Source organism: Phodopus roborovskii, unplaced genomic scaffold (assembly GCF_943737965.1).
Source record: "Phodopus roborovskii unplaced genomic scaffold, PHOROB, whole genome shotgun sequence".
Classification (NCBI taxonomy): Eukaryota; Metazoa; Chordata; class Mammalia; order Rodentia; family Cricetidae; genus Phodopus; species Phodopus roborovskii.
Genome location: NW_026126549.1, coordinates 6,837,277 through 6,861,538, shown reverse-complemented (window position 1 = coordinate 6,861,538; position 24,262 = coordinate 6,837,277). Strand labels below are relative to the sequence as shown.

At 34.9% G+C, this 24,262-nt stretch overlaps 1 protein-coding gene across 1 annotated transcript in view; it reads right to left on the bottom strand.

The window, feature by feature from the left end:
- Window positions 1-2,279: 2,279 nt before the first annotated feature.
- The window catches only part of Ythdc2 (YTH N6-methyladenosine RNA binding protein C2), a 53,362-nt gene continuing 31,379 nt past the window's right edge, over window positions 2,280-24,262 (bottom strand). The window contains exons 18-29 of the mRNA XM_051201156.1: window positions 22,731-22,836; window positions 20,944-21,063; window positions 20,196-20,468; window positions 17,959-18,085; window positions 16,297-16,502; window positions 15,799-15,994; window positions 12,360-12,469; window positions 10,231-10,523; window positions 7,994-8,171; window positions 4,642-4,845; window positions 3,538-3,720; window positions 2,280-2,440 (exon numbers count right to left, since the gene is read on the bottom strand). Coding sequence (XP_051057113.1) covers window positions 2,360-2,440; window positions 3,538-3,720; window positions 4,642-4,845; window positions 7,994-8,171; window positions 10,231-10,523; window positions 12,360-12,469; window positions 15,799-15,994; window positions 16,297-16,502; window positions 17,959-18,085; window positions 20,196-20,468; window positions 20,944-21,063; window positions 22,731-22,836 — 2,077 coding nt within the window. The 3' untranslated portion in view covers window positions 2,280-2,359. The remainder of the gene's footprint in view (window positions 2,441-3,537; window positions 3,721-4,641; window positions 4,846-7,993; window positions 8,172-10,230; window positions 10,524-12,359; window positions 12,470-15,798; window positions 15,995-16,296; window positions 16,503-17,958; window positions 18,086-20,195; window positions 20,469-20,943; window positions 21,064-22,730; window positions 22,837-24,262) is intronic.

Genomic DNA, 24,262 nt, shown 5'->3' with positions numbered 1-24,262 from the left:
AAGGTACTCTTTGCAATATGTAAAAAAATGTTTCAATATAGTATAAATCCCCACTTTTCAACAGTTAATGGATTTCATGCAAAAGTATTTTAAAGGTTTTATACTAAACAATTCTTGAGATGTTTGCCATTGGAAGAGGGTTACTGATAATATGAATCTTCTTTAAGGTAAATGAAGTTCATTGATATCAGAAAGTATTATCAATTACGACTACTTTAGTCTTAGTATCAGGTACTAATACTAGTTTGAAGCAAGTTTCAAACAAAACAATCATAAGCACATAATGACTGTGGTAAATGTTACATGGGAGGGAAGAAGAATATGGTTCACAAAATCTGAATAACTTCATAGAATTTCATTTAATAAGTATATTTAAAATTCATTTTAATTACATTCAAATTATATTCACTCTACCAACAAACCCACCATTTATTTACAAGACTAGATATTACAAAACACATGAAAATTTAAACAAGTTTTATATTTTAAAAGTCTGTTCAAATTTGGAATCTTGAAAACTTCTACATATACACCTAAAAAAAGTACACATTATCAGGAAAACTGTAAGTTTTTTGAATAAGAAAAGAAATGTAATACACATACAATGAAGCATAATTCACTTTGGCTCAGCTTACAGGTATGTCTCAAAGTGTGTGAGTGGGTGGGTAGATGAATGTGTGTGTGCACATGTATGCATTCATATATTACATATTTATCTATATATCACAATTTCTAGTACAGGCAAAAGTCACAGCGGATGTCTTAAAGCAATGCACCAATATGTTTTTTTTTCTTTTCAGAGAAAGTAGAAGAGTTCTCAAGACTTCATGCTGATCCATGATTTTTCAAATCTTTGTTCTCAAATACAGAACTAGACTTTTGTTTTCTTTTCAACTTTAAATTCACTTTATAACATTGACTCAAATGCCATGAAAAGTACTGTCAAGCCTGCTCTATTTAGAGCTCAGTAACACAGACATGTCTGTTGTTTCTGTCCTGTCCTTCTACTCTCTCTAAAAAGTCTATAAAGAAACCTTTAACCAGTGATGGAAAAGATGTCAAACAGTTACTCTGAGATGGTAAAGAAATGTGAGACTTGGCATTCACACAGACTTACAAAAATAAAAGTCCCATTTATATAAAACACAGGGGAGGGTTGGAAGCTAAATGGAAGAAAACATAAAGAACTGTGGTCCTTTTGAGATTTCTTTCATAGATAATAAAGCAAAAAAGCTACAAATAACTGCTGAACATTTTTTTTAAACTTGTATGAATTTCCATAAATTTTAGTTTTTCTAAATTGGGTTTCTATAGCAAAACAAAGGAGTCATAATAGTAATAGTTATATGAAAGGTGTTTCATGGGAAGAAAAAAGAATGAGTATACTGTACATCAGTTAAAAGAGGCAGGACCAGGAATAAAATTAAGCACTGGTCTGATCAAGGCAGAGAGAAACTACCTTTCTTCAGATTTTATCTCATTCTGTTATCAGAGAAAAATAGGATTCCTTCTGTTTTTGTTTTTTTTTTTTTTAATTATATCTCAGGATAAAATAACAAAATGAATATCACTTAGAATACTACACTAGTTCTTCAAGAGATAAACTTTTAGGTTTTTTGTTTTTGTTTTTGGTTGCTTAATGATAAACCCAAAAGCTGACTCTTCTAGAATGGTGTTTAGATGTACTGATATATCCATGCCTTTCCTAAATTAAACAGTCAACAATAAGAGTTTGGCATCACTGGTAGGTGGTAGCATATGCCTTTAATCCCAGCACTCAGGCAGCAGCAGCAGGCAGATCTCTGAGTTCCAGGCCAGCCTGGTCTACAGAGCTAATTCCAGGATAGCCAAGCCTACACACACACACACACACACACACACACACACACACACACACACACACACACACACAAAGAAAAATCCGGTCTGGAAAAACAAAAACAAACAAACAAAACCAAAAAGTTTGTCATCATCAACAGAATGTTTTAAAGAAATGCTACAAATTAAAATAAGTGCTGTTGTATCAAACATCGAAATTGCTGTTTTTTCATCAGAGACATATAATTAACATTATATAATCACCACCTACTATCACTACAAAAATGTAAACAATCTTTTCCTCTATATGAAAATGATGATTCGGAAGTAACACTCTAAGCTACAAAACCCACTCATGACACATGACACCTCACCAAGGTTTAAACAAGTCAGTGCATTCAGCAGTTACTCTTCCACAGCCAGGAAGGAGTTCTAAAAAAGTTTAAAAAAAAAAAAAGTAAATAACCTGAAAGTCATCCCAATGAGAACAAATACTGCAAGTAGTGCCCAAGCCAAATATTGTATACCCCGAGTGTCAATGTCAATCAGCTGGGGATTTTTCTCCCAACGGAAGGCGTTCCCATAACTGGAGCAACTCTTCACCAACCTGAGGCTCTAGCTCCTAGGTAAGTCAAAAGTTAAAATAAATGTTACAGAAGACCTGGGCTGAATTATTTTTAATCAGCAAAAGAATATGTGAAAAAAAAACACTTTAAATTTCATATTTAAAAAAAATCATATCATGCTAATATCAAATGGTATATACTATTTTTAATTCTCTGCTTTTATAGAGTTGACATTCAGATTAATTTCTACTTGGGGTGAAAATCTTGCACTTTTTGTGATGAACTAGCAACAGATTTCCATGTAATGAATCTGGAATTTTGTCTAGATGGAGACAATGCATTATGTAAAGTGGAGATTCCACAGAAGTGCTTGATTTGAACTTTTGAAGGTTTGAAACCTAGAAGCTTTGAGGCTTTCTCCCCAAGAAAGCATTGTAAGTGACTACATATTCCTACCTTAGTAATTATTTGATTTAAATCAAAATTAATTAATTAAAATGTTATGGCATGAATAAAAAGTATGCCAATTTTGTCTTTCTGTGGCATGGATGATACTTCTAAAGAGTACATAGAACTCAACTCTTTCCCCAGGGTGGTTTGAAGTTAAGTCACAATGCTTTAAATAAATTACTGGATGTAATTTTTGGTAAAACTAACCTCTGAATCTACTTTCTCCCATGTGGACTAGGACCAATAGCTCACTGTACTGTTAGTAAGAACAGATTACATTATGCAGCTAGCACAGTATTTTGGCACTATTCATTAATTCTCATCATGTTACTAGTTTAAATGCACAGGCTACATAATGTGCTTCAGCTACAAGGAAACTGACTGTGCTGTCAGCATGAGACTTCAGTCACATTACCTCACCATGGTACTCTGCTTTGGTCACATGTGTCATTAATAAGACAACAGAAACCTCCAGGAAGTGACTTATGAAAGATTCCATACAGTAAGAAACAAAACTTAACAAAATGTTTTAAAGGATCTATAAGATATTTGCAAGCTGACTTTTACACTCTTTATAAGTCAAAACCACTGTTGTTCATGTGTATACGGTATATGTAATTTATATTCATACATTTTTTCCTTTGAGCACTAACAACAAAAGAAAACAAAATCAAAGGAAAAAACTTAAGATGCTAGTATATACCTGCCCATCTCTGCTTATCTGTACTTTCTTGTTGTCATTCCAAGGATTGAGCAAATGGTGTGCAAACTGAAAGGGTAGGCTTTCTTTGCGTATCCACTCCACTTTAAATACTCCACCTAGTCCAGCTGACCCCCAGTCCTGGCTCTTCTCCCTTCCGATCTCAGAAGACATCCTAGAGAATCCCTGTATTAAAAAAATGAAGGGAAGAGAAGGAAGCAAAGATGATATTAAAATATCTATATTTATCAGATAGGGTTTATTATAACTTTTAAGGAATTTTCAAGAAAAGATACAATATTAAAATAATGTCAATTTATCAAGAACCAAAAATAGCTTCTTTATCAAATTTTCAAATTTTGGAAGATAAACCAATTCTAGCTTAACATAATTTCAAATATCAGTAATTTCTAAATAATGTATCAACAACTGTAAGTCAGTATTTATTACATAAGATAATCATCAAACTTGTGATTTTTAACTATTAATACTATAAATATTAAATAATTCAATAGTTTAATTCAATGGGTTGCAAGTTAAGTCAAAGGCAGTTAAGAAGCCATCTCAGAGACAGAGATGGCTTAATAGAGAAGAGCATTAGCTGCTCTTTCAGATGACCTGGATTCGATTCCCACCACCCATTTGGTGGCTCACTACATACTAACTTCAGCTCCAGGGGATCTGACTCCCTCTTCTGGCCACTACAGGTACTGTATGCATGTGGTACATAGACATTCAAGCAAAACACCCATATAATATAACTTTGAAATTTCTTTTAAAAAGAAGCATGGTCTTTTAATTGTCAATAGCTTTTCCAGTCCACACAAACATTTTACAAAGGCAGCTTCATGGTATTTCATCCACTAACAAATCCAAAGCTGCTGTCAGAAGGAAGAACGAGTCATCCGGAAATACTCTGGAAAGTCAAAATAAAGCACAGTTCTACCACCCCCTTCCAAAAATGTGAAGTTGACCTCACTCCCAGTCACTACAGACAATTTTAATTGCACCTAATACAATAAAAAGCTAGGGCTTGGTTTGTTTTTCTCTGAATTTGAGAGTATAACCTACAGGTAAAACAAAGCCCATTGATTCAGGATGGCTCACCTGGAAATGTCCAGATCCTTGAACAGAAAATACCAAGTAAACCATGCTGCTCTCCCAAAAGGCTCGGTTTAGCTTCCGCTCATTACTAGGGGTTGTAGACCAGATACCCTTCTGTTGAGAAATTTCAAGGTTTCTCAGATTGCTACTCTTCATTATGAAGTAACGAATAGGCATGTTTGGTCTTGGTGAAGGAGATTTTGAGCCCTATGAAAGAATGCATATGTTCTTGAAAGGTAATTTGACCTTTCAAAGCCAGTAGGCTCTCACAAACATCTTCAAAACACATAAACTTTACCAAATATTCAACAATATAAATAGTTGTCATGCTTTGAAACCTTTACACTCCTTAATCAAAAAGCCAAAAAGAAGCACTTAATTCCAAGAATCCAAAATGCCTTGGAACAAGAACGGAACTTTATTCATTTTAATTTATACTTAGAATGAATTTTCAGAAACTATTTTTTATAACCTTTCAATGTTGGAAACAAAACCAAAGTTGTTCCGGTTTACTGCCTGAAGGTAGTTTCAAGAAGACAAGAGGAACAGTCCAGTACTCTCACTGAAGCTCAGACACCAAAGTAACCAAAGTGCCACAGCAATGTATAAAGGCAAAGGACCCCCAAAAGTGGATGGCTAGGCAATGACCTGAACAAGACTTTCAAAAAAGAAATGTGCTGAGAGTAGGCAAAGAATGGAAGGAAAGCAGTACACTAGATAATTCCCGCATCTCCCACATGGTTGGGAATACCTGCTATCCCCAGCTAGAGCAGACACCTTGTCAGACACAGTGCACCTGCCCTTAGAGGGTCGAATTTGAACACTGGAAAGAAACTAATACCAGAACAAAGACTGCTCAGGACCTACTAGAACACTTCTTTTAATCAAACCTCAAAAGGATTAAACTGGAAAGATAGCTCAGGAAGTTAAAGTACTTGACAAGAAAACATGATAGCCTGAGTTTGATCCCTAGGGCTCATGGTGAAAAAGAACTGACTCCTGAAAATTGTCTTGGAATGTGAATGCACATATGTACATGCATGTACATGAACACACACACAAATAATTTTCATACATTAAAAAGTATTAAACTAATTGTAACTAACCTAGATAACAGAATAAAATCTAACACTATTCAAAGGGAAGATAACAAAAATCGAGCAGCCAAACAAATTTATAAGAAATACAAAGAAAATAAAGGGTAGAATCCATAACCAGGAAAAAAAATAATACATGCAGACACACATGGCAAATTTTGAAGACAGAAGACAAAAATGGTAAAGTACCTATTATAAACTGTGTGAATGATATTGAAGATTTAAAAAAAAGCCATGAATATTATAAAAGAGGTATTTTTAAATAACAGGAGATATTAAAGACACATGGGAAACCCCTGAGACAAAATAGTAAGTGCACACAATGACATTACAAAAAAAAGGTATATTCAAATATATCACCGAATGAAGAGATAGCAATAAAATTATCTAAAAATGAAGCCAAGAGGGAGAAATGACTAGAAAAAAAAGTTTGTTCTACACTATGAAATATCGAATATACACATATACAGATATAGATATACACGTATTTAGCAAGAGCTCCAGAAAAGAAGGGAGAAAGGGTAGATATGAGAAATAATATGAAGAAATTACAGACTTAGATTTTCTAAGAACTGATGGAATTACAGACATACAAATTGAAAAACAAAGAGGATCAGAGGACAGGCTCTAAACCAATACAGAGAAACCCTGTCTCAAAAAACAAAAAATAAAAACAAACCAAAACTACAAAATAAAGCTATAGAGAGTTGTTCCTCAAGGGAAGGTTAAAAAAACAAACTATAGGTTAGGGAAGAAAAGCTACAAAGCATGTTAAAACAATTGCTCTAAGTATTTTATAACTTAATTTTAATAAGATATCCAATAAAGAACAGCACAAAATGAACAAAAAATTTAAATAATTTACCAAAGACCATACACAGAATGATGTGTAAGCACAAGAAAAGATGCAGAATATCAGCAGACACTTGGGAGATGCAAATTAAAACAAGGAACTATCATTATATAATCCACTAAAATAACTAAGATATAAAAAGAAAAATTTTGTCAAAATGGAACAAAACAAATTCTTATAGATTATTGCAGAAGATGGGAACTAGTTCAGCCATTTTGAAAAGCAGTGAAGCAGTTCCTTGAAAGCTAAACAAGTATTTAAGATACCACCTACAATCCCACTCCTAGGTATCCAACACCAAATATAAAACATCTACATACAAAGGCTCCATTCATATATTATAGTACTTTTAGTACAAATACAAAGTAGAATAACACAAACATTCACATCAACTGGTAAGTGAGTAAACAAACTATGGCATATCCACACAATGGAATACTACTCAGAGAAAAATGTAGTCATTACATTCAACAGCATAGGTGAATTCCAAAGCAATGCAACAAGTAAAATAAACTAGAAACCATAAAAGCACAATTCCAGTTAAGACATTTAGGAAAAATGGGCAGTGCTTACTGGGGTACATAGGTAATAGAAATGTTCTGTATATGACTATGGTATCTTTACAATTACATACACTTGATAAAATTCACCTAAGTTGTTCAATTTAAGCTGATACTTTTTCTGTTACATATATGTCTTTGTATGTGAGGAGGGGTGTTTCACGACACAGTATACTTATGTGGAAGTAGCAGAACAATCTGCAGGACTCCATTCTCTCCTTCTACCATCTGGGTCCCAAGAATCAAACTGAGGACATAAGGACTGGTGGAAAGCACTTTTACTCACTGAGCCATCTCAGTGGTCCATAAACTAGAAGGTTCTTTGAACAAAGTATACCTTAATAAAGGGGCTTAAAATACCCCCCCCCAATATAATGTATGAAGAGAAACATACTCTTCTTATTTAGCATGTGTTCAGCTGACACTGTTCACCAAACACAATACTTCCTTATCCATGCACTAGTAACACAAGTAAAAATAAATACTTTCTATACATGTGAAACCACTCACATTTTTAAGACAGTTTTCAATTCTATATCAAAAATTTCTATCTTCCACATTTTATTTTTTGTGTTTAAAGTATTCATTGAACCACAGAAAACACTTGAATGAATTATAAACCAAAATTACTATCAAGGTGATATTTTTGTTCCAACCAAAAAGTTCTATAAAAATAAAGAAAAAAATCTGCCATCAATAAATAATCAGATTTAAAGTACACTAAGTGGTAGTAATTAGAACACAGCCACCACTACAAAAGTATAACTTTTATAATTGTGTATAGATAATTACATGAGATGTGCTATGAACCCGGCTTCTTACTACACAGATTGTAGATGCCCTACCTTCCCTGAGGACGGAGGAGAGGGACTAGCACAAGGACTTGGGTAACTGCTGCTGTCTGTAGATTTCACAGATGATTGATCTGATCGGTCATCAGTGCTCCGTTTAGGATGTAAAATTCCTCTGTCTTTGTACTTCTGAGGTGGATGTAAGGCTGGAGATGGAGATTTCATCAGTACTCTTGAGCAAGAAGAAGCACAAGTTAGTTATATATGAGTTTATAATACAAAGGGAATGCTATTTCAATCCAAAATCTCAATGACATACAATGTATGGAATACTTTTAGGGGAATTTCATTTTCCTATTTACATTAGTAAATGAACTAGAATGGGCTAGGAGTGTAACTTAGTGATATAAAACTTACCTAGCATGCCTGAAGCTCTGGATTTGATCCCCAGCACACCAATGAATAAATAAATAAGTAAATATGTAAATAAATACAGTTGAGGGGTATTTTGCTCAGTTAGTGAAGTACCCACTGCATGCTATGACTGCAATGTACATCATCCCCATAGGCTCTTCTGTCTGACTACTGGTACCCAGTCCTATTTGGGAAGTTTATGGATACTTGAACAGCTGAGCCTTCCTGGAAGAAGTAAGCCACTGAAGACAAGCTCTGAGGCTTTAGAACCTGACTACACTTCTTGTTCTTTGATGAAACATGACCAGTCAACTTCCTGCTCCTATATCCATGCCTTTCCTCCCTGTCTTCCCCACCATGATGGACTCTACCCATCATGGAAATGTAAGTCAAAATAAGCCCTTTCTCTCTAAATTGTCTTTGTCAAGTATTTTATCACAGCAACAACAACAACAAAATAATAAAATTAAATAAACCAAAAAACTAATCTACCATACAATCACGAGGATCTGATCTCAATTCCCAGTACCAACATGAAAGGAGGTTCTGTAATCTCTGAACTAGGGTGCCAAAGAGAGGCAAATCCTTGGATCTCCCTCCCCAGCCAGCCAAAATAGTGAGGTCTAAGTTCATTGTGAGACCTTGTCTCAAAACTAAAGGTGGAAAGCTACTAACGAAGATATCCAATATCAATTTCTGACATTGGCACACATACACACAGCAAAACAACAACAACCACCATAGACTATAGGATATATTTTTAAAAAGAGGTAAAACCACATTTTGAAAAATCAGGAATGATATTGTATAAAACAGACTTAAAAATGATAGTATGCTAACATGAAAAGAATGCCGGTCTAGAGAGAGAAAACTAAAATCTATATACTAGACCAACACTAAATGAACACATAACCCTGTGCATAACACTGAACTTTATTTGTTAAATTAAAGTTATCTTAATGAACTCTAAGAGTCTTCTAAAATTCTATAAATACCATGAACATATCATTTAAGTTTTTTTTAATTTTTTAAAAATGCAAAGTATGTACTCTGATATAATCAGACAGTATATTCTGGTTTCAGGATAAGGCTTCCAATACCATCTAAAAATAGTCTTTCTAAAACAAGGGATATGATTAAACCTTGAAAGCTAACCACTAATTTACACAGAATAGAGTATAAGATTTAATGATACTAGCTGAAAACAGACAAGTTCAGTATGCTGGGTATCTCATAGTAACACTGACCTAGTTTCTTCCAAAAGGTAAGAAGAAATACTCCACATGCCAATAAATTAAAAACAAACAAACTTAACACCCTACCTCATACAAACCCTGAATTCAAATGAATCTACAATTCATAGCAAGTGGGAAATTTCAGCTTTGCTAGAATAGAGAACGATATCTGCCTTCTTCAGCACTGCTGCGCTCACGCTGAGCAGGCACCCAGCCATCACTGACTAGCAGCATGCTCTTCTGTGGCACTTCTCCCTAGCAGAACCAACAGGAGGCAGTGCTATATGAAGACTGCTCCTTAAAGAGCACCGCCAGGGCTTCCTGTGTGGTGTGTCCAGGAAAAATGTCATCTGACATGTATCCACTAAAATGGACCACTTTACAAATTATTATCTTCCAAAGAGACCTTAATTTTATGAATTCTGGGTATATAATATTTCGGTTTTTTCTTGAAATGACCTTACTAAACCATAAGCACCAACTTAAAAGTCATTCATATTCCCTTAGTACTTACAAGAAGTATCTTAAATAAACTGCATTTTATTGTGATCTTTTACATACACTATGTGTGATTATGGGAGAGTATAAACAGTTCACTGTCCTGGAGAAATTGTACCCATCTAAATAAAATGCCAGAGTCACCTTTCTGCAGCAGTGGATCCATCAGCAAACTCGGTGTCAGCTGAACTTTTCCTACTATTATTGGATCTCCAAGAGGAAGCCAAAGGAAGTTCTTCTGAAGACATAGGTCTTGGCCTCTGGCCAATTCCAGATGGTTGCTGTAAGCCTGCAGACTGCTCTTCAGTGCTTACAACAGCTATAATTGCTCGGATGGTAGCTTCATCAACTTGAGACCAAGGTTTAGATGGAGCTCTCATTCGGCGTAAAAACAAGCTATGCCACTTCTGTCTCAGCTGCAGCGATAAACTGGCAGCCTGTAATCAGAGTGTCCTCAGTTCAAATACAAGCAAAACGTGCATCATATATGTAAGAAGGTTCTTTTCATTAGTTATGCTCAATAACTGACTATGAAGAACTATCTTCAATAGTTTTCTATTCATTTCATTCACTCTGTTGCATAAATGACACTTTTAGACATCATATTCTAGGGGCACTAGAGACACAGAAGGAAACAAACAGCTAATAAAGGAGATAGTAAACATTGAAGGTAGTATGTGATTAATATTGAAAAGGCAGTAAGGTAAATAAGAGAAAAAGCACTTAGCCCATTCATATCATACTTTAGCATTAATAGAGCATCCAAATGATAATGGCCAGGATGCAAATGAATGCATAAGAAGGCCAAATCTACAGATAGACTTGAGAGACATAAATGCTGTCATTTCTAAATCTACAGAGAAATAGCAGGAATTGTGAAGAGCAAGAGTGAAGAAAAGAACAAGGAACTTAGAAGTAGAAATTTTTTTTATTATTAATTATTTTGGTTTTTCGAGACAGGGGTTCTCTGTAGCTTTGGAGCCTGTCCTGGAACTCTCTCTGTAGACCAGGCTGGCCACAAACTCAGAGATCAGCCTGTCTCTGCCTCCCAAGTGCTGGGATTATAGGCGTGCACTGATGCCTAGCAACAAAATTTATTTAAAGATACAAGTACTTACAATTTAAAGCAAAGTACACATGTAAAAAAAAAAAAAAGAAACAACTACAAAGGAAGAACGAAAAATGATTGACCTTATTTAAGACAGAAAATCTGGAGCAGGACTCAGGAAGAAAAATGGAGAAAAGAACTATTAAAAGGAAGAGGCAATACACAACAGTGCCAAGTCGTAGAACAGGTTACCAAAGACAGACTGGCAAATAACACAGAAATGCAGTTCAGTGAAGTAAAGGACTGATGTGAATGGAAATACCACAGTATGCTCATATAATAAATTCATGATAAATAGAGTGATGGTTAAGAGTTAAGCTAGCCAGTGCTGAGCACTGACAGCTAGGTTATTCCCCTAAATGGACAGAGAATGGGAAAAAAAAAAAAAAAAAGAAAAAAAGTCAGACAGACAGACAGACAGACAGCAGACAGAAAGAAAGACCTGAAATAAGAAAAGGCTATGTCAGCAGGGCCTTCGATAGCTCAGTTGGTAGAGTGGAGGACTGTAGTGGAAAAATAGGCTATGTCAAGAAAAATCTTAAATTTTAAAAACAAAAATTTATTTCTCCCAATTCAGTTATGAAAACAAAATGAACTCATATCTTTCTCTAAGAAATGGCAAAAATAAATGGTGTTCTATACTCAAAACTCAATAGTTTATATATCCAAAAATACTAAATTACTGAGATGGTTTTGGTCCCTCTAAAAATTTATGTTGACACATAATTCCCAACGCAACAGTATTGAGAAATGTGACCTTCAGAAAATGACAATGACTTTGCCCTTCAGCTTTCCATCATATATGGACACACCATTCTTCCCTACTGAGGTCACAGGGTTTAAGTTGTCACCCTGTGTCATCAGCACCCTGACCTTACACTGAGGAATTTCTGGTTTTTAAAATCACTCAGCCTCTGGCACTGTGTAATAGGAGCACAGAGAGAGCAAGATAACAGTCACATAAATGCTGGATTGCAACTATGCTGCTTTGAGACCTCTGACAGAAGAAAAGCCCAATGTGGCAGAGAATACTTGAGGGCTCTATGAAAACTGAAAAACAAGCCCTAGATAATTTCTAATATTATGGGATCAATATTGAAGATACAAATTTTAACATGCTATTTTAATTCATATTAAAAATATGTCCTATTAAAAAGCAACTTACCTCTGGCTCTAGTTTGAAATTAAGCCACTCATCAAGTTTCAAAGCAGCCAAATTAGCAGTAGTTCTGTCCTCCATTTCACTGTCACTACTATCATTGGGAATGCCATCCGCTGTCACAACACAGATGAAAACAATTGATCACTTTACCTTCTTATAAAACGGCAAAGCAATGAAACGGATATTCTTATATGCAAAACTCCTTTTTATTGTCTAATAATCCATTTAGTAAGTTCACCTAATCAGAGTATAAATGTAATCTAAATATATAAAATATGGACCAACAAGATGGTTCAGCAAAGCACAAGCCTGACATGTTGTTTGCTGTCCAGAACCCATAGTGGAAAAAAAGAACAGAATCCAGAAATATGCCCAATATTTACAAAAACTATCAAGAGCATACAGTACTGTTTAATGGAACAGACTGAACTTCCTGGAAAAAAAAAAAAAACAATAATTAAAGTTTAAAAAAAAAAGAGCTGTTGCACTCAGAAAAGAGTACAAGAAGACAACAACCAAAATTTAAAAACAGGGACAATTATCAAAGAATACTTTAGCAATATAAAGGCAGCAAAGAGTTACAAGTAGGTCCTTCATTGACAGATACTGAATTTATTGGTAAACAAAAATACTAAATGAGTGTCCAGTGTAAATGTAAATACTAGTTACATTAAAGAAGATAAAAGAAATACACAAAGCTTACATAAAGATTACAGATTTAATAGACATCTTTAAGCATTCTAGAAAATGATATAAAAATACTATTTAATAAGTGGTGTAGATAAAAGAGAAACACTCCCCAAAGAGAAGGGGGAATACATTAAATCAAATATACCTCATTGAGAAAAATAAACCTTAAGTCAAATTACAGAAAATAAAAACAATATTCATCACAGCAATAGAAAAATGACATTTTCTCTGCTCTGAAAGTAAATAGTAAAAGATTAATCAATCTGAAAATATAGTAATTAAAACAACTTAAAGTGTGATAGGAAAAGGCTAATACCTTTAAGGCTATATATATATATATATATATATATATATATAGCCAATTCCTAGGTTGGCAAGATTAATACTGTGAAAATACCTACACTATTAAAAAACAATCTATTGATTTCAGTGCAATTTCTATCAAACTCTCAAGGACATTCTTCACAGAACTCAAGAAAAATATACTAAAATTCATATGGAAACACAAAACACTCTGGACACCAAAGCAGCTTTAAGCAAAAAGAGCACAGCTGAAGATCTCAACATTATTCAACCTCACACTATACTATGGAGCCATAGTGATGTAGACAGCATGGTACAGACTTCCAGCAACTGACTAATGGAATGTAACACAGATAACCCCAAATAGTTCTAGACACCTAACTTTTGACAAAGGTAACAACAACAACCTAAATCCACTGGAAAGTAGAAAGCCTTTGAAACAAATCTTGCTTACAAAATTTGGTATCTACTTGCAGAAGAAATTAAATATGTATCTCTCTGCACAAAAACACATTTAAAATGGACCAAAGACCTTGACTTAAACAAAAACCACTTAGAATGTTTAACAAAGAAAAACCACAGGGAAAACACTTCAAGACATATGCCAACTCCTGAACAGAATCCTCACAGCACAGGAAAAAAGCCTCAGCAACTGACAAATGTGATTACATAAAACTAAAGTTTCTGCATGGCAAAAACAAATTATCAGAATTAAAAGACAACGTTCTACAATAAATAAAGAACTGAAAAAAAAAAAAAATCTCCTGCCAATCAATACTGGCCAATAATCTGAACCAAGTTCTCAAAAGAAGAAACACAAACAAGCACTAAACAGTTTTAAACATATTCAACATCAAGCTATCTGAGAAATGCAACTTAAAACTACATTGAGAGTTTACCTCTTGTCAGAATGGGCACAATCAAAAAATAAAAGCAATAAATTCTGGCAAGGATGGACAAAAAGAGGAGCCCTTATCGAGAAAGGCCACTGTGGAAATCAGTATGTTGGTACCTCAAGAGCTAATACAGACTTAGTGATAGGCCCAGCAATACTAACCATATACACATACCTCAATGTTCCATGCATTCTACAGAGATGTGTTTATTCTATTGTTTTCACAAGAGTTACCACATTATAAATATTTTAAAGGCATGAGAATGTTTTTAGAGAAGAGGAAGAAAATGCTGAAGGAAAATATGTTTTAAGAAGGAAATGTTTGGCTCTGTTAACTCTTACTTTGAATGAAAATAAATAGACTGAAAATTGTAAGTTGAGTTGGGCAGTATGGCTTTTACCAGTGGTCTTGTCAAGTACAGTTTCAGTGCCATGATTGGCTTAGAGGAAATTGAGGGACCCAGTGTGGTAGTATACTCTTGTAACTCCAGTCCTTGGGTGGAAGAGGCAGCAGGATGGTTGTAAGTTCAAGGCAGTCTGGTTAACACAGTGTGTTCCAGTCAGGGTTACACAATGAGATACCATTATAAAAAATTAAAAAAAAAAAAAAAAAAAAAAAAAAAACTTCAAACACAAAAAGTCATGGCAGGTAACTTCTAAGAGAGTTGTTATGGTAGGAGTTTTGGGTCACTGACATCTTTCACTCTTTTCAGTCATGTAATTATTTCCTTAAAATTTATCAAGTAATTACTTGATAAAAATATGTAAATGTTATTTATGGTTCTTCCTTATACCCAGACCATCCAGAGTAAATGACTCTTTTCTTGCAGTTGCTATCATTAGGAGCTAGTGTTTAGAATGCTATTTAAAACATTAAAGATTTCATTTCTGAAATGTCTACTTCCCATTGTGTCTTTTCTGAACTCCAAGAGACACAGATAGTGAAATGCCTTTTAAAAACACTTCACTTGGGGTGTTTTAAACATCTCCTGACTTTTAACCTACATAGCTTCTAGGTGTAATCTACTCCTAGTTTTTCAATCTCAAATGCATGGCAGCAGGGGCTAGATAGACAGCTCTAGGCAGTAGGACCACAATACAAACCTGGTAAATGAACTAGCTTGTTGGGATGCCCTATGGTGGGATGCCATGCTCAGCCTTAATGCATGGGAGAGGGGCCTGGCCCTGGCCCAACCTATTGTGACAGACTATGCTGATTCCTCATGGGAGGCCTACTCAAGTAAGGCAAGCATCTTCCCATCAGAAAGATTAATAAAAATAAACCAACAATGTGCTAACTGAAAGTCCATTTCAACAAAAGTAGTTTGTACATCTTACTATAGTATTTCCTACTTGTCTCACTAAATCAACTATACCTTAGTACTCCCTAACTATCTCATTATACCAAATATATCTTTGTATTTCCTAATTGTCATATTATATCAAATACAACTCAGTATTTTCTGTCTCGTGTTATAAAGAAAACACACAAGTTTTTTTTTAATGTTATTGATTTATTTCAAATAGATTTTTAATTCTTCATACTACACTTACCTCTAAAGGATGAAGGTTCCTGAAGAGCATTACTTGCCAGCCTCGCTGGTCCACAGAATACCACAACAGTAACAGGTGTCACTGCTGAACAACACCTGATATTAGCAATTCTATGGGCTCTGGTCATTTCATCATAAATAAGCCAATCTGTGGGTAATGCCTGAATCGCTGCAGCCTGACCATTGGCTGGAGGAATCTATTAAGACAGTTAAAAAAAAAAAAAGTGTTAATTAATTTACTGGGAATACTTTTAAGTTCTTTAATGAAACAGATGACATATATTGGTACTCAAAACTTAAAGCAGGCCATTACTCTTCTGGTTATCAGATTTCTTCACTACTTTTCCAATGTTACCTCTGCAATTTCTAGGATTTAATGTTTTATTACACATATTTTGCAAATTAATTTGCTAAAGCAGAGATAGTTGGAATATTTTTTTATCTTCAACTACCTAAATTTGATTCACCACAAGGTCTAAGAGCATTAAAAATGTTTTACCTTTTTATATTGAGGCTGACTGAGAACTGAAGTGGGATGAAATCGTACTTTTTTTTCCTTTGGCCCTGTCAATACTACATTCTCTCTGTCCACATGGACTAAATTAGGATACATGCCTGCTACCAATGCAGCTTTAACAACGGCCCAGTTCTCGGAGTTTGTGTTAACATCTCGAATGTCACCACCACCTCGTGCTCTAACAAAACCTGGATAGACAAAAAGAGCACAACAACCTTCTCTATTATGCAAAAGGCACTTTAACATTTGTGTACATCTGAAACGAAACTGTAACCTCCTATATATTTAAAAATAGCTAACTTCATGATTAATACAATCCATTCTAGCTAGTGTGAAGTATAAAACTAATAGAGCAAAGTTTAGATGTTCATGCTATATTACGTAGAGTATTTACTGGGACGAGATCTCACTGTGTAATTTCAACTGGCTCTGAATGGATCCTCCTGTTTCAACCTCCTGAACATTTGGGATGTCACTGGATAGCTATTATGCTAGGCTCTATATGCACTTTCTTCAGTAAGCTCATTCATCAGTTGTTATGTTGGTTACCTTTTTCTCAGCCTGACAAAAGCTAGAGTCATCGAAGAGGAGGGAACCTCAATTGAGAACATGCCCCTATCAAACTGGCCTACAGGCAACTTTGTGTGGCATTTTCTTGATTGCTGATTGCCCCAGCCACCCCTCTGTAGGCGGTCCTGTCCCTGGCAGGTAATCATGGATGGTATAAGAAGGTTGAGCAAGCAATGAAGATCAAGTCAGTCAGCAACGTTCTTCCATAGCTTCTGTTGAGTTCCTGCCTGCCTTCCTTTGGTGATAACAACTGTAAACTGAAAGAAGACCTTTCCTCCTCAAGTTACTTTTGATCATGGTCTTTATCACAGCAAAAGAAACCAAATTAAGACAACTACTACTATAAACATTCTCCAAGTTCACAACTTGAAAACCAAATCATTCCTTTTACTTCTAAGCTTTCATTTTCTCAGACACCAACTGTAGAAGTATAGTCAGGTGCTATATGCTTAAACTTCAAAAATCATATTTCCCCATATTTAAAACAAATATAAATTCTCAAGTCTGGTTTCCTTGAATACTTTGGCTAACCTATAAGTCCAGATTCTGATACTACTGTCACTTCAGTTAACTGTTATAAAGAAAAAACAAAGCCACGAACAACAAAAACCTTCAAAGAGGTAATTCTAATAGAAAACAATAGCATTAGAATCTTCTCAAAATAGAAAGAGGTACCTTCAAGTTATTATCAATCATTTTAGTGTCCTAAACTATACACACAGTTAGCCCTACCAATCTACTTAAGTTCTTATAATTGCTATTTTATAGAACTAAATAATTTCTGGTTGAAAGAGGCAAAAGTAAAACTAACATCATACCTAAATTGATCTTTAACAAAGGATATAAATTGCTTACTGCCAACAGTATCAAAAGAGTTTACAGACTATGCCCATATAGCTTACTACTACAACCTGTGTAATGTTCTATTTCATCACTAATAAAAAGTCCAGAAGATAGACAAGGGTACACATCAGAATACAGACACATAATATGATATAAAAACCACAGAAACGGGCATCACTTTAAGTCTAGAAACATGAAGGATACGCAGATGTTCTACATAGGAAACCTTACCTGATGCTCTAAGCTGACCAAGCAACTGTGTTCTCATGCCTATAATGATTTCCATCGTGGCTTGTGAGAGAAAATTCTTTTCACAAAAGGCTCGCTCCCAGCCATCACTTCGTGCTTTCTGCCATGCCTACAAAAACAGAATATGTACAAGACATATTTACCAATCACTCCTCAGTGAGATAACAAAGGAATGTCACTATATCAATCACTAAAAAGCTAAAGTGTTATTCTAATAATTTTATAAAACATCTAATATTTTATAATCAAATTAGACTTGTCATTTAGTTTATATACAACTGCTATCATGTTAACTGAGTTTACAAAATTCCAATGAGAATTGAACACCAAGTGACTCAAATGAAGAATTATCCTCATAGATACAGTTTTTGGCTGGTATAGATAGCTAGTTTTATTACACATGAGAGGCCTTCCAGTTATATTTTCCATTAAAATGCTTTTATATATAGGAATTCTGAAACTCCTAGTAATAGTAATAACAATAACAACCTCTGTGCTACTCTCTCAACTGACTGGAAATAAAAAGTGGGATTTTGAGGCCTAGAAAGATGGCTCAGTGGTTGAGAGCACCGTCTGCTCTTGGAGGTCCTGAGTTTAATTCCCAGCAACCACCGGTGGCTCAGAATCATCTCTAGTGGAATCTGATGCCTCTTCTGGCAAAAAGTCACACATGCAACTAGAACACCCACATACATAAAATAAATATATTGGCTTTTTTGTTTTGTTTTGTTTTTTTAAGTGGGATTTCTAAAAATCATACAATATAAAAATCTGGCCTTTGAAAATATGCTGTCCTGGCTTGGAGCATAATTAAAAGATAGCTCCATCTTATCTCATCATCTTTCCAAAAAGCTGGAAAGAACATAATGCAGGGATTCTCCTCCAGATTTCTGATTATTACTTAAATATCTATAATATATACTATCTAATATATGAACTGAACAACCCATCATTCAATGATAATCACAAAGGAGCTTGCAATTATTTAAATTACATATATTGAGAAAATACTGAATATCTGAATAAGTGCTTTCCACCAAGAAATGCAAGACTATAGAGAAAGGCACAGCCTCTTGTCAAGAAATTAGAAGAATTAAAAACAATATTTTTAAGAAAGAATGTATCTTTTCCTACATATCTGAATTTCTAAATTACATTCCATTTCTCAGAAGCTACTTCCATCTTATCATTTTCTTTACTCAATATCTCACTATTTTTAAGTTTTAAATCATCTTCTTTTGCTTTACAAAATTAAATTGTTGGCATGGTGTCCTGAGTGCAAAAGAAAAAGAAATACTGTAAAAAATAAGAATTTACAAAAACTAAATTGAAGATGTTCTAACAATCTTTGTTCCGTGTCCTCTCTCTACATAGCAAACAGACATTCTAAAGATTATTTCTCAATCAAGTCATATGTATAGGTACATATACATATAATACATATGTATGTATATATGCATATATATATAGCCAAATTAGGAGTAAATAAATAGCAGTGACAAAATAGAGACAAATTGGTCATGTTAAACTATAAGGAGCAATCAGACATTTTTTAAAAAATATTTTTCTTTTTTTGATATTATAATATAGTTACATCATTTCTTTTGTTCCTTTCTTCCCCCAAACTCTCCCATACTACTCTTCTTGCTCTGTTTCAAATTCATGATACACACACACACACTCTCTCTCTCTTAAATATTTCCTGCTCTGTCTGTCTATATAATGTTACTTTAAGTATGTTTTCAGGGCTGACCATTTGGTACTGTAATCAATTGGTGTGCTCTTCCCTGGGAAAGAATATTTCTCCCACCTCAGTATTCCTTAGTTGCCCATAGTTCTTTATGTAGGATGTGGCTTATGGTCTTTTCCCTATCTATTTCTGCTCTATTGATAAAATGTGACTTCTGAGACTAGAGAGACAGCTCAGCAGTTAAGGGCATTTGTTGCTCTTGTACAGGACCTAGGTTTAGTTCTAAGCACTGACATGGTGGTTCATTAACACTCCGTAACTCTAGTTCCAAGGTATCAACCCTTCTGATGTTCTCAGATACCAGGTACACACATGATGCACATATATGCATGCAAGAAAAACATAAAAATAAATCTTAAATATAAATAAATAAAATATGACTTCCTAAGTAATTTTTTATTGATTTTTTTTACTTGTGCCAGAGTGTATTTAATGCAGCATGTTTAGCAATAAACAAAAGTAATAGTACCTGGAATGCTCTGAGAAGTGCCATGTGGTCACTGAAAGTCCCCGCAGTGAAACGCTTCCTACAAAGCATAGCTGCACGCTTTTGAGAGGCCTGGGTAGGCAGTACAAAAGGGTCGCGATAAGCTAGAGTGCAGGCAATTGTAAGGATGGGGTCCAGACACTTTAAAACAACAGCACACAGGACCATTTTACCAAGATGTGGTTCTACTGGCAAATCAGCCAAATGATACCCAAGCTCAGTCAGATCTTCCCACGCATCCATTGCATCTATTGTCTAAAGGAGGGAAAAAAAACCAACAATTTGTCATAACCGAAAAATGATACTTAAATTAATATCTCATTAAGTATAAAATAACACAAATAATTATTTTGCTGTCACATCAAATAAAAATACATTGTGCATTAAATATATACATATGAGCTGGAGAGATGGCTCATTGGTTAAGAACACTGGCTACCCTTCCAGAGGTCCTGAGTTCAATTCCCAGCAACCACATGGTGGCTTACAACCATTTATAATGAGATCTGATGCTCTCTTCTGGCATGTAGGCTCTATGTATAGATATATAAAATAAATAAATATATACATATATAATAACTATATTTGCCACTATAAATTATAAGATTACTACTTAAAGTCCTCTTCAATTAACATTTTTTAAAAGAACAAATCATTTAAAAATATATGCTCACTCTGCTTTAATTTTCCCACTGGAGAAACAAACAAGTAAAAGAATTAAAATACTAACCTTAAGCATCTGAACAGCATTTCTTACAATTAAAGCTGGAGGCGGTTCTGGAGCTTTCATAAGGAAGTCGGCAATGGTACAATTAACTGGGGCTAACAGCTTAGTATGTAAACAAAGCTCCTGTAAACCATAAGAGCAAAAGACTTAGAAAAAGTAAAAGTCTAGCACTGACTTTTAAAGAAACCTTGAGAATAATTTCCCAATCCCAGCCTAGCAAAGTCTCAGAGTCAAAGGAATAGGAGAAACATCTTCAATGGAACACATGCCTGAAACACCCTCAATCAACTTATCCCAAAATGAACACTGCCCCCTCTGGCAACATTTTCTCACACAGTTTTTACCCACAAAACTTACAGTCACTATTCAAACAGTAAGTCACTTTTCTCCTAATATGCTCACTTCATTCTATCATCTTTTTCCTGCCACAAGTCAGAGAAAGAGAGGACAGTGCCTGCTCTTTTGGAGTTTACAGGAGTTAAGTAAAACTGTGCTAAGTGCTATGAAGGATAATGGGTGCCATGTAGGGTGGGAGGATAAATTATAATCAAGTTCCAGCAAGAGCAGGAGGAGTCAAAGACAGTTTCCTAGAAGAAGACACCTACACTAAGATGTAAAGAGTAGGAGAAATTTAGCATAAAAAAAAAAATAAAGGAAAGGAATTTGGAAATGAGTTAGCACATTAAAGCAAAAGATATACAGAAAAGAAATAAATGTAACTTGAAAAGCAGCACTAAACCTGGTATGAGTAGAAACATGAGGATGGGGGGGGACAGGAAACATGAGTTTATTTAGTAATTTAGGTTCTAATAATTTTTAATTATATGTAAAAGGAATAGAAAATTTTACGAAGAGTTCTGTTGGGCTTTGGACAGACACAGCACTGAATGTATAAATTTATAAAGACCATTCATTCAGCTATGCATTAGAGAAGTCATTTCACTTGGTCAATCTTTTTTGCAATGTCTTTCAACGTACAAGTTTTTTTTTGTTTGTTTGTTTGTTTGAGGCAGGGTCTCACTGTGGACACTGGGAATAGGAAATCACCACAGGGATATGGATCTCAAAACATGATTCTTTATCCCTTGAATGATTGGAGGCAAGCATCTAGGCTAAGAGACTAAGGAAACAAAGCAGGGGGAGGGATAAGGGGGGGTAGGCTGGAGAGATGGCACTGTGTTAAAAGCCCTTGATGCACTGTAGTGTTAAAGGCCAAGTTCCTAGCACTCATGTCAGGTAGTGGGCATACTCATATACAAATTCACAAACATGCAAGCAAAATAAGGATTAAGTAAATCTTTTAAAATATAGACTCAAACTGATTTTCTTCTAGTAGTTTTGCATGAGGTCAGAAAACTAAAATGAAAAACAATAAAAGTTTGGATCTCAATGAATGCAGTTTCAAAATTACAAAGGCAGAGGCTCAGCATTCCACACTATATTAGCATTACCTTTTACAACTTAAATAATTTGCAACTTAAATAATTTATATCCAGAATTTCCAAATTCCATACCATGTATTTAAGACAAAATGCTACAACACAGAGGACAGAAGGGGGTAAGGGAGAGAGAAAGGACTCCATAATTTAAATGTACTCCAGTAACTTTAACATTTGAAGGTTTGGTAAGATTTGTATAAAGAAAAATCTTTTTTATGCATATATCCTCCTTCATAAAATTTAACTTAAGATTTTATTTTGTAAATTGATTAATTCAAGGCCAGTCTGTAGAAACTAAAATGGAAGCTGTCCCCTCTCACCCACAGACAAAGCCTAGAGCTGTAGAACTACCTGCAACGGCATTCTCAAGAGTTCTGGAGTCTGAAATTCCAGCATATTCTGAAATCGGAGTCTACTAAAGAGGCGGAAACAAATTCCAGGTCTACATCTTCCAGCTCTTAAAAATAAAACACAAAATTCAGACTCACATAAGGAATAAGGAAAATAATAATGGAGCTATAAATTAATGTGACTTAGGAGACCAAAAAACTAATCAAGATCAAGATATCTGAGTTCTAATCCTTATTTATCCTCTATGAATACTTTCTGACGACATTTTGTGCTCTGGGGCTCAATATTATCAATTTACTGAGCTAGATTAAAAAACAGTAAATACCTTCTATAGTTACAGATAAAAAAAAATCACAATTAGTAACACAAATTTGAGATCAAGTGAAATTCAAAGCATAAATGTTTAGTAATTTCAATTTAATCAATTTCTCTGAGATGTCATCAGGCTCTATGCTCAGGCCCACTAATTACAGTTGTATAAATTATGAATTACATAACAGCATAGGACTGGCATTTATCACAGTGCTATATAGTTTCCTGGAAAGCATAAGAAAACATAATGACATAACCTCTTAATTCTTCTAATTAGGGAAATAGCTAATGTCAGGATAAATGACAGAGGTATGTCCTACTTTATGGCACTCAAAACCCAGAAACCATAAAGCTGGAGGGAGGGATGGAAGAAGGGTGGAAGGGAGGGAGGCAGGGAGAGATGGAGTTTCCCCTACCTCCACTCCTCCCAGTCTTCATCACCCCTCACCAGACCTCCCCTCTCCTCCTCTATTTCATTTTAAAAAAGTAGGCTTCCCAAGGATATCAACCAATAACAAATTACAATAAGGTTAGGCACAAATCCTCATATCGAGGTTGGCAGAGGCCACCCAGTAGGAGGAAAATGATCCCAAACACAGGCAAAAGCATCAGAGATAGCTCCCATTCCCACTGTTAGGAGTTCTACAATACCAAGCTATACAACAATAACATATATGCAGAGGGCCTGCCTCAGACCCTTACAAGCTCTAGAACCACTTTCTTCATCGACTACTTTCCAACAACATGTTCGAATTTTCTATCCAGTCAGCCTCCTCTGGAATTTCTATCCTTTGCCCATACCTTAAATGCTGATGTCTCTTTGAGACTGGATCACAGTCCTCTGCTCTTCTCCATACACTATCATCACATCATCTGAGGTGATCTTAATTGTCCTCTATCTTCAATTGCCATCCATCCTAAATCCCCTGATGGTAATTTTCACCACCTTCTTCCAAACTAAATTATATAAACAACCTTCCTACTCATTTTGTCCCACAGTCCTATCTGACTGTTCCTTAACTTTTCAGGAATACCTTTCCATGGTTCCCCTCTTATCTTTTTTTTCCCCTTAAATTCACTCATAACTCCTCTAAATCCATAACCCAGTTATAGTAAATAGTACTATTGATACTTCAACATGGATTATAGCATGTATTTCATCTTAAAATTAACCTACTCTACTTCAGTCCTTACTATTAACCCAACACTTCACAACAAAG